The sequence below is a fragment of the Bos mutus genome, chromosome 13 (genome assembly GCF_027580195.1).
Source record: "Bos mutus isolate GX-2022 chromosome 13, NWIPB_WYAK_1.1, whole genome shotgun sequence".
Taxonomy (NCBI): domain Eukaryota; kingdom Metazoa; phylum Chordata; class Mammalia; order Artiodactyla; family Bovidae; genus Bos; species Bos mutus.
The window spans coordinates 23,046,174-23,056,942 of NC_091629.1; the positions used below are offsets into that span (position 1 = coordinate 23,046,174).

At 49.1% G+C, this 10,769-nt stretch overlaps 1 protein-coding gene across 1 annotated transcript; it reads left to right on the forward strand.

Moving 5' to 3' along the window:
* The first annotated feature begins 1,265 nt into the window (after positions 1-1,265).
* On the forward strand, positions 1,266-7,055 carry BANF2 (BANF family member 2). The gene is made up of 2 exons (XM_005904565.2): positions 1,266-1,391; positions 6,909-7,055. The coding sequence occupies exons 1-2, from the start codon at positions 1,266-1,268 to the stop codon at positions 7,053-7,055; spliced, it is 273 nt and encodes a 90-aa protein (XP_005904627.1).
* Positions 7,056-10,769: the final 3,714 nt, after the last annotated feature.

The following is a 10,769-nucleotide window of genomic DNA, read 5'->3' on the forward strand; positions in this document are numbered from 1 at the left end:
GGTTACCATCCTGTGAGTAGATACTTCCAGACATGATGGGGAGTCTGATGCACCTCCCAGAAAATATGAACTCGAATCTGAATGCAGTAACTGAATGAATCAGGAGTTTCACCCTTTGGGGGAGGGGGTAAGTCTATTTAAATACCCAAGTGTGGGTATTTCTGATGCTTATGTAAGGGAAAGTGAGGGTACCAACATTAGTTTATCAAAGGGATGGATCATATGGGACATTAAGGCTACAGCCTTCACACCACCTGCCCCTCTATCCGTAATAATCCTGATTTTGTGCAGGTAGCTATACTTGAACTCACAGCTCATACAGCTTAGGGAAAGCTGACTCCACCCCCAGATCTAGGACGGGGAGTTCAGCTGGATGAAGCTTGCTCGGAACTCCTAAGAAACACGTCCCCTCTCTTTTGAAAATTCTTCTTTTGGAGCAGAGATGTTGGTGGGGATGGTGAAAATCTGAGTGCTGGAGAAGCCATTTCACCACCATGAGGGGAACCAACTCCAACTGAAACCAAATTGAAAAACTCAGAGAAATGGATCCACAATCCTGATTGTACCAGACCCAATCTCACTCTTGGGCTTCTGCCTTATATAATGTCTCTTTTAATATTTGAGCCAGTTAGAGTTTTCTGTTCCTTGCAACCAAACAACCAGCTATTATAGAGTGTGGTAAAGGCTAAAATAAAAATATGAAAAAAATGTTGGAGAACATAGATTAATTAGCTCAGAGAAGCAAGCTGTTTCTTCAAGCATTTAGGGTGGGAAGGTTGGAAAGGAACCCAGCAGAGTTCTTAGCATCAGGGGTCCCCGACCGCCGGGATCTAATGCCCAATAATCTGAGGTGGAACAGATGTAATAATAATAGAAATAAAGTACACAATAAATGTAATGCCCTTGAATCATCCCGAAAACATCCCCTTTCCTCCCCCAGTCTGTGAAAAAATTGTCTTCCATGAAACAGGTCCCTGGTGCCAAACAGGTTGTGGACCCCTGCTTAGCATCCAGCCCACCCTTTTCATGGGGAGTTACTGGACTCATCTGAGGCCACTGCTACCCCTCTCTTAGTCCACGCAGGTGGGGATGGGTATGGAAAGGCTTGTGAACAGGGCATTGCTCCTGGCATCTAAAAATTTCCAGTAAATGCTGGATGGTGGGAGGACACCCACCATCACTGGCCCCAGCCCCCCGCCCTCGGAAGTCTGAGGGTGTTCCCCAGCCTCCTAATGCCCCTGCCTCCACTGCTGTTACAGGAGGACATGGACCACATGTCTCCCAGGCTGAGAGCTTTCCTGTCTGAACCCATCGGAGAAAAGGATGTTGCCTGGGTGGACGGGATCAGCCATGAGCTGGCAATCAACTTGGTCACCAAAGGTTTCAACAAGGTAATCCCTCTTTTCCAGTTTCTCCACCTTCTCCTCCCAACCCATCTCCCCCAACCTGCCAGGTGGCAGCGGCTGCCACGCGTCCCTGCCAGCGGCCATCAGAGAGCAGAGCTGCCACTTGGCCAGGTGCCACAGGCTTCAGCGTCACTGACCTGTGTGCTTAGGCAGCCACCAGGGTCCACAGAAAATGTGCAAACTGAATCACTGTGACTCGGAGCAGCTGGGCTGTGCAAGGTTCACGTGGCATTCACACACCCAGGGGTCGACAGAGGCGAGCCGGCCACAGAGTCTGGGGCCAAGATGTCAGGATGGGTGACCTGGGTGATCTCCCCACCCACCTTGAAGAAATTCGGATTGGGGAAGCGGGTCCCTCGCCTCCTATTAGGCCTTGGCAGGTGGAGTAATAGCAGCCTGGCATCTACACCCGAGTAAGAGGAAATGAGTTGTTGTAAGATGTCACTAGCTGTCCAGGTACGGCCTCGAGGGTGGCCGATGGAATCAGAAAGGTCTATGTATGAATAATTGTTTCTCTGATGCTGTTACAAGGCTGTGTGAGCCTTAGGAAGGACAGGGAGCTCTTCCCAAAGAAAGTGGGCAGGCGGGAATCCACAGGCTCTCGGTCAACAGAGGCCCCACCAGCAGGGCCGCAACTGATCATTCCCTTTAGCTCTGAAAGTCGGTCCACGGCCAGGGCAGGAAGAGGCTGCAGAGACACCCAGGGACACTGGCACCACTGTGTGTGTGACTAACAGTCTGGTTTGCACCGGCCCAGTGCATGGCTGTGTCCAGGGACAGTGGGACGGCTGGTTCTGTAGTTTTCTAATTGACACGCGGCCCTGAGCCATTCGTTAAACACTCTGAATGCCACCCCAGTCTGCCACAATTTAATGTCTTTTAGATGGGATTGTCAGGAAGGTGGAGAGAGGTGAATTTGCTTCTTTCCTTCCTGATAAAGGTGGGAAGGGCATTTGGGAGCAGGAATAAAAGCAGGCAAGTCTGACTAGGGGAGACATTTGAAATTATAAGTTATTTTTTAGAAGAAATTATTATCCCTTTGACTTTTCTATTGTGGGGTATCACATCCACACTGATGTGATGGTTCAGCTGAGTGAGTTTTCACAATAACACACCTGCACAGCCCCACCACCCTCATCCAGTGATCAGGCTCCTCCACAATTCCAGACAGTTGCCCCCCGTGTCTTCCAGGTCAACGCCACCTCCCCACTCCCACAAATAACTGCTATTCTGGCTTCTACCACCATTGGCTTAATGTCTCCATAATTGTGAGGTTTTGTTCTTGTTCAGCCATACTCGGTTCAAAAAATATTTAAATTTACATGTGGTAAATTTCACCCTTTTTAGTACCCAGTTCTGCAATTTTTGACAAATGCTCACAGTTGTGTAGCTATGACCAAAATCAAGATCTGCAGCAATCCCACCGCGTTAAAATATTTCCCCTTACCTTTCACATTTCTCACCCTCAGTCCCTGGCAACTACAGATTTGTTGTCTGTCCCTATCGTTTTGCCTTTTCCAACTTGTTTCAACTGAGATAGATAGGATGACAGGCATATTAAAGACAAAGGAATGAATGAATAATGGGAATTTTCCAGGTATCTGAGAGCTTGATACACAGAGTTAGGGCTACAGGGGAGACGGAACTGGCTAGGTCTCTGGAGACCTGCTCCTCTGTGTCCTGGCTTGCTGTGACCGGCTCTCCACATCTACTCACTGCAAGGGCCACTGATTCCAGGCACTAACGCCAGGGGTTTCACCTTCTGCCTTAGTTTTGAGCCCCTCAGCCAGCCATGAATGAGATGAGAGGTTGCTATCTTCACTTTACAGGAGGAGACAGAGGCCCTGGAGACTGAGTGCCTTGATCAAGGTCCTGAGTGAGGACAGAACGGCCATGTGTTATTTCATAAAAAATCACACAAGAAGATTGCTGCCAGGAAGTTATCCCAACAGGGAGGGTACTTATGCTGGGATTTGGTGGTGAGACCCTGTATCACCTCCTTGAGCCTGGCTGAGCCTCTAAGAGGATCCAGGAGGTGACCCCAATGTAGCATCTACAAGATGAGCAGGTGCTTCGGGGGCGGGGAGGCCAGGTCTGTGGGTGGGGCCACAGGTCTGTAGAGGGGAGGGGGCTGTGGGCAGCCAGCTCAGATGCAGCAGCAGAAAGTCAGACTCCTGCAGTGCTTTCCACAGGCTTTATCTTTTTAGAGCAGTTTTAGGTTCACAGCGAAATAGAGCAGAAAGTTCAGAGTGGTTCCAAATACCCCTGTGCCCATCCAGCCTCCCCCATCATCAGCATCCCCTTCAGAGTGGTAGCTTTGTTACAGGAGAACCTAGATGGACATGAACCCTCCCAGGCGCACAGTTCACAGCAGGGCTCGCTCTGTGTCATGCATTCTATGGGTTTGGACACACGTGTGATGACCTGTATCTACCATGAAATGAAAGAGTTGCTCAGTCAGTCCGACTCTTTGTGAGCCTAGGGACTGTAGTCTGCCAGGCTCCTCTGTCCATGGCATTCTCCAGACAGGAATACTGAAGAGTGTTGCCAGTCCCTTCTCCAGGGGATCTTCTGGACCCAGGAGTCGAACCCAGGTCACCAGCATTGCCGGTGGATTCTTTACCATCTAAGCCATTGGGGAAGGCTAGTATCTACCATGGTGATGTCCCACAGAGTCATTCTTCTGCCCCACAATCCTCTGAGCTCCTGGGTTTCTGTGTCCTGCCCACAGGAGGCCTGGGCATGGCAGCCCCTTCCCCAAGCTGGGGATCCCCAAGGTTCCTTGGCTGTGAACAGAAACCCTCTCAATTTCTACCTCTGCTCGTGGCAGCTTCCTCAGCCATGTCCTGTGTGAGAGTTGGGCCATAAAGGAGGCTGAGCACCGAAGAATTTATGCTTTCAAACTGGTGCTGGAGAAGACTCTTAAGTTCCTTGGACTGCAAGGAGATCCAACCAGTCAGTCCTAAAGGAAATCAACCCTGAATATTCATTGGAAAGACTGATGCTGAAACAGAAGCTCCAATACTTTGGCCACTTGATGCAAAGAGTCGAATTATTGGAAAAGACCCTGAGGGTGGGAAGGATTGAAGGCAGGAGGAGAAGGGGGAGACAGAAGATGAAATGGTTAGATAACATCACTGACTCAATGGACATGAATTTGTGCTAACTCTGGGAGATGGTGAAGGACAGGGGAGCCTGGCGTGCTGCAGTCCATGTAGCCGCAAAGAGTCGGACGTGACAGTGACTTAACAGCAACAGCATAAATGTAGCATTTAGTTAGAGAAAAAGTTTTTGGTTACACACAGTGCCTGGTGCTGTGAAATGCATTCACCACAGGCGCTGAGGAGCTGGGAGCTGGCAGGGGAGTCAGGCAGACAGAGGCTGAGACTGCATGTCTGTACTTGAGAAGTCTGGGTGTTCTTGTGGAGACTGAAACATTGAATGAACGTTGACCAGGACCAGCTGCTAATTTGCCGGGCCCAGTGCAGGGTGAGGATGGGAGGGCCCTGCTGCAAGTTCATTAGGAATTTCAAGATGGCGCCAGCACAACAGGAAAGCAAGTGGGGCCTCGGAGTACAGGACCTGTGTGCCAACGAGGGTCACCTGCAGGGACCCCAGACTCAAATATCACTGCTGTTGAGCAAGGAATGGGCATGCAAGCTAGAGCCTGGTCCAGACCTGCTCACGGTTGGGATGAGGCATTGAGGGGACATCTTCCCTGGAGCCACCATCCCGCCATGTGGGCAAAGGCTGGCGTGGGAGAGATGGTGGGAAATCAGGGTGCCCGCATCCCTTTCCCTGCAGTCAGTTTCCTGTGCTCCCAAGGAGGCAGAGGGCAGCTCCCTGGGTAGGAATTCACCCTCTGGAGCCCGGAGAGAAACCAAGAAGGCTTGGTTTCTATTAGGGCCATGATGAGGGCCCACGACTCCAGCTTCCTTTGGGAGCAGAGAGAAGCACGCTGACTTCCCCAGCTCCAAAGGCCCTCCTGCCTGCAGGCTTTCTGGAAAGTTCGCCTCTGGTCCTGAGAGCCACACACTCCCTGGCATCCTGGCTGCCGAACACGGAGGGACCTGGAGACTCTGAGGACCAGAGCAGCAATGGATGCCAGCAGATGGCAGAGGCGCCAGGCCAGGCGGCAGACAGTCGCGTTGTGCTGGAATGGGGCCGAGGACAGGAGTCCTAACCTTCTGGGTTCTAAGTGAGTCCATTCAGAGGATGGATGAGATGCAGGAAACCATGTCAGGAGCCTGCTGATGAAGTTCAAAAGGGCCTCTTACTATTATCATCGAGTTCTCTTTCCTGGGGCAAAGCTCTGTGTTTCCCAGTCTTGCACCGCCCACACTCATTGAAGCAACGGGCTCAATCAATATTCAGTAAATGTTCATTTTTTTAAAAAGTTGAATTAAAAAAAAAAACTCAGTAAAATCACCCTTGAAAAGATGAGGATACTGATAAAATAAAATGAGGTGATTCTAAGCAATAACACTACTTTTTACAAAAGATGATTAAAGTACCAGATAAAATGACCATGAAATGCTGGCCTTTGTTTCTTGTGAGAAACTGGATCTAGGCTAAAAAAAAAACAACAAAAAACCAAACTCCAATGCTTGGGTATAGTTTACGACTGGAATTCAGCTTTTATTTAATGTCTTTTAAAAAATTCATCCCTTTAATAGTCCAAATGAAGTTTGCTTGGTTTTATGTAAGTGAAATACCCAGACACCAGCAGGTTTTCCTGGAGAGGGCCCAGGACTTACGGCCTCGACACTGGTTCCCATTCACTCCAGGCCGGAAAGCTGGGCACTGGATGTGGCCTTAAATCTCCGGCCTTCCCTGTTCAGTGGCTCGGCCAGTCTGTGGATCTCAGATGTCTCTTTCTCCATGTGGTCCTCTCCCCTCAGTAGGAACAGTGATGAAACAGAGTGAGAGGAATGAGAAGCTGTGGGACCAGGACTCAGAAAAACAGAGAACACCCTAGAACTTTGTCTAGTGCATTTTTCATCCATCCACAGAGACTCCTCAGGGTGGGAAGAGGGGCAAGGCTCAGCGTGCTCCATTCCTTGTATGTTCCTCCCATGGACGAAAAGGAGTTTGCATTTCTCCATTGGTCTCACTGGGGCTTCCCAGGTGGCTCTAGTGGTAAAGAACCCGCCTGCCAATGCAGGAGACAGAAGAGACGTGGGTCTATCCCTGGGTCCGAAAGATCCTCTGGAGGAGGAAATGGCAACCCACTCCAGTGTTCTTGCCTGGAGAGTCCCTTGGACAGAGGAGCCTGGCGGGCTACAGTCCAGAGGGTCGCACAGAGTCGAACACGACTGAGCACGCATGCAGGCACCTCTCACCCAGGGCCAGCCTCTGGTCAGGATCGAGTCCCCATGGCCTAGGTCAGGATTTCAGGGACGGCCACTGCCCCTTGGATCTGACCTGTGTCCACTCCTTGGTTTTCTCCGGTGTCCTCGCACTGCCCCCATAGCTGAGTACTTTCCTGTGTCCTCCCCACAGGCTTACGTCCTGTTGGGACAGTTCCTCCTGATGCACAAGAGGGAAGCCGAGTTTCAGAAGTGGCTCATCTGTTGCTGCGGAGCCACCGAGTTTGAGGCCCGGGAGTGTTCCAACTGTCTGAAGGAATGGTGCTCCTGCTTCCTGTAGACCCAGCCTGGCCCTGAGCCGCCTTCCGGAAAACAATGCCACTGCATCGACCCCGGGCTCCAAGTCGTTATTTCTCTTTTCCACTTTATTGACACAGGTTTGTTATAAAAAGCAGCTCAAGAGAATAAAAGAGGACAAACACAAGCACGGTGACCTCCGGATTCCACCCAGAAACATTCGCCTTATGCCGATATCATGCCAGCTGTCTCTTAGCATACGCTCATCTCCAGGAATGGATAATTTTATTTTAAAATGGGAATTCAATTTTAAGTCAGTGTAGTAGTTATCAACTGCTGCAGAACAAAGGAACCCAAAATGCAGCCGCTTAACAGGAACAATCATTTTATCTCACTCAGTTTCTGAGGGTTGGGAACTGAGAGTTGCATGGCTGGGTGGGTCTATCTCAGGGCCCCTGTGAGATTATAGACTGTGGGCCAGGGAGCAGGTTGGCCTGGGCTGGAGAACCCACATGGTTTCTCATGTAGCTGGTGGCCTGAGACCTCGGCTGCTCTCTGAGGTGGGGCCTCTCTCAGGCTTTGATGACCTGGCTTCTAGGGTCGCCCAGAGCAGGTGACCCAGGAAGGAATAAGAGGGCAGGAGGCCACCGTCTTTCATGACCTCAACTCTCACACAACCTCACTTCTGCCTTGATTTGTTTTTAGAACCAAGTCCCTACATCCTCAAGGGAGAATTAAACTTTTCTTGAAATAGCAAATAGTTCAGTTCAGTCACTCAGTCGTGTCTGATTCTCTGCGACCCCATGAACTGCAGCAAGCCAGGCCTCCCGGAACTCCCGGAGTCCACCCAAACCCATGTCCATTGAGTCAGTGATGCCATCCAGCCATCTCATCCTCTGTCGTCCCCTTCACCTCCTGCCCTCAATGTTTCTCAGCACCAGGGTCTTTTCAAATGAGTCAGGTCTTCGCATGAGGTGGCCAAAGTATTGGAGTTTCAGCTTCAACATCAGTCCTTTCAATGAACACCCAGGACTGATCTCCTTTAGGATGGACTGGTTGGATCTCCTTGCAGTCCAAGGGACTCTCAAGAGTCTTCTCCAACACCACAGTTCAAAAGCATCAATTCTTCGGCACTTAGCTTTCTTTATAGTCCAACTCTCACATCCATCCATGACTACTGGAAAAACCGTAGCCTTGACTAGATGGACCTTTGTTGGCAAAGTAATGTCTCTGCTTTTTAATATGCTGTCTAGGTTGGTCATAACTTTCCTTCCAAGGAGTAAGTGTCTTTTAATTTCATGGCTGCAGTCACCATCTGCAGTGATTTCGGAGCCCCCCCAAAATAAAGTCATCCACTGTTTCCACTATTTCCCCATCTATTTGCCATGAAGTGATGGGACCGGATGTCTAGTATGCAAACATTTTTAAGAGCATCACAGACAGGTTTTCGAGATACAATTTACATATGGTTTAACTTGTCCTTCTCAGGTGTGTAGTCCTATGAATGCTGACAAATGTGCTGTCCTGGACCACCACATCTTCATCCACCCCCAGAGAGTTCCCTTTAATCACCCCTCACCCCTCCCCAGCCCTTGGCAACCAAGGATCTGTTTTCTGTCCTCAGAGTTTTGACCTTTCCAGAAAACCGTGTAAATGGAATTGCACAATATGTAGCTTTCTGAGATTGGCGTCTTTCACTTGGCATAATTCAGCAGGGGTGGATCCATGATACAGGTTTCTTCAATTTAAGAAACTCAGCAGCTGCTGTTGGTGTCCAGCTATATCCTGTGGACAATCACTGTCCTCGGGGAGTCCCGAACTTCCCTCAAAATCACCGAAATCTCCTCGGCCAGAGGGGGCCTCTGGCTGCAGGAGAGGGTCACCCCATGCACAGGGAAGAGAAGAAATGCCAGGAAGGTAACACCAGGGGAGCCCTCAGTCTTGATGGAAGTTGAAGGTCGAATGCCCCAGGTCCTCTCCCCATGGGTGGGGCAGTTCTGAGGAGGTTCCCCCAGTTCCCCAGTGGGGCTGAGCCAGGTTCCCCACAAAGAGCGGTCCCCTCTCTTTGACACCTAGACCCACTTCCTCCCCCCTACATCCTGCGTTTCCAATCCCCTTGCCCAGGCTTCCTGTAACTCCCCCTCCAGCCCGACACACACACACACACACACACACACACACACACTGAAATACTCAAATTTAGAGTCTGCTTCCAGAAGAACCCAAACTAAGACAACCGTGTTAAGACTTAATTTTAACAGAAGAAAAAAGGTGGAACAGAGCTGAAAGAATTGCTGAACTTTACTGAATTTTTTCTTCATCACTAGATATAGTCATTTCTAAGTTCATTTCTTCTGAGTTTAAAGAATAATGTGAGGCAAACAGTTAGAGAGAGGTTAGCATCCTTAGGTTTATTTTAAACTCTGTTTTTCAATATTAGACAGTATAAACTTCCACTGGGTGGGAGGGAAAAGGAAATCAACACTCTCACTTCTTCCCTTTCATTTTTGAATTGGTTTTATTGTTGCTTTAAAAAAATTTTTTTAATTGTGGTATAGTTATTTTACAACGTGTTAGTTTCTGCTGCTGCTAAGTCGCTTCCGACTTAGCATGTCCGACTCTGTGAGACCCCGTAGACGGCAGCCCACCAGGCTCCCCCGTCTCTGGGATTTTCCAGGCAAGAACACTGGAGTGGGTTGCCATTTCCTTCTCCAATGCGTGAAAGTGAAAAGTGAAAGTGAAGTCACTCAGTTGTGTCTGACTCTTTGCGACCCCATGGACTGAAGCCCACCAGGCTCCTCCATCCATGGGAGTTTCGAGGCAAGAGTGCTGGAGTGGGGTGCCATTGCCTTCTCCGGTGTTAGTTTCTATTGTATAGCAAAGTAGAACAGCTATGTGTTTACATATATCCTCCTTTTTCTGAATGTCCTTTCCATTAGGTCACCACAGAGCACTGAGCAGAGTTCCCTGTGTTGTACAGCAGGCTCTCATTCTGTTTTATGCATTGCTGTATATTTGTGTCAATCCCAGTCTCCCAATTCATCGCACCTCCCTTTCTCCCCTTGGTGTCTGTGTTTGTTCTCTGTGTCTATGTCTATTTCTGCTTTGCAAATAGGTTCATCTGTACCATTTTCTAGGTTTCACATTTATGTGTTAATATAAGATATTTGTTTTTCTCTTTCTGACTTCACTCTCTATGACAGTCTCTGGGTCCTTTTAATTTCTCAAGGTTTAGAATGCATATATGTCCTTCCCATAAGCATAACTCCTATAATTATTTAGTCTTAGTTTTATATTTAAGAGCTTATCATCAATCTTTTTTAGTATCATCATTTTAAAAATCATAGCCTTGTCATTCTCAAATTCTTTATTTTGATACATTTTTTTGTTGGTTGAGGTGGACAGAATCAATCCACCTCAATTGGAAAAGGTCACAGTACGCTGTGGGCTTTGTAGGTGGCGCTAATGGTAAAGAACTTGCCTGCCAATGCAAGAGACATAAGAGACATGGGTTCGATCCCTGGGTTGGGAAGATCCCCTAGAAGAGGGCATGGCAACCCACTCCAGTATTCTTGCCTGAAGAATTCCATGGACAGAGGAGCCTGGAGGGCTACAGTCCATAGCGTCACAAAGTTGGACAGGACTAGCGTCAGGAGAGCTCTGATCGCGGTACTCAGGTACGTGGGAACTCCCTTTCAATGCCTGCTCCTGTGAGGACCATGGCCATGGAATGGAGACCTGGTGAATCACTCCCTGT

Coding starts and splice junctions, on each gene's coding strand:
- BANF2 (XM_005904565.2), top strand. CDS start 1,266: ATGGACCACATGTCTCCCAGGCTGAGAGCTTTCCTGTCTGAACCCATC. Junction 1,392..6,908: donor TCACCAAAGGTTTCAACAAG/GTAATCCCTCTT, acceptor TCCTCCCCACAG/GCTTACGTCCTGTTGGGACA.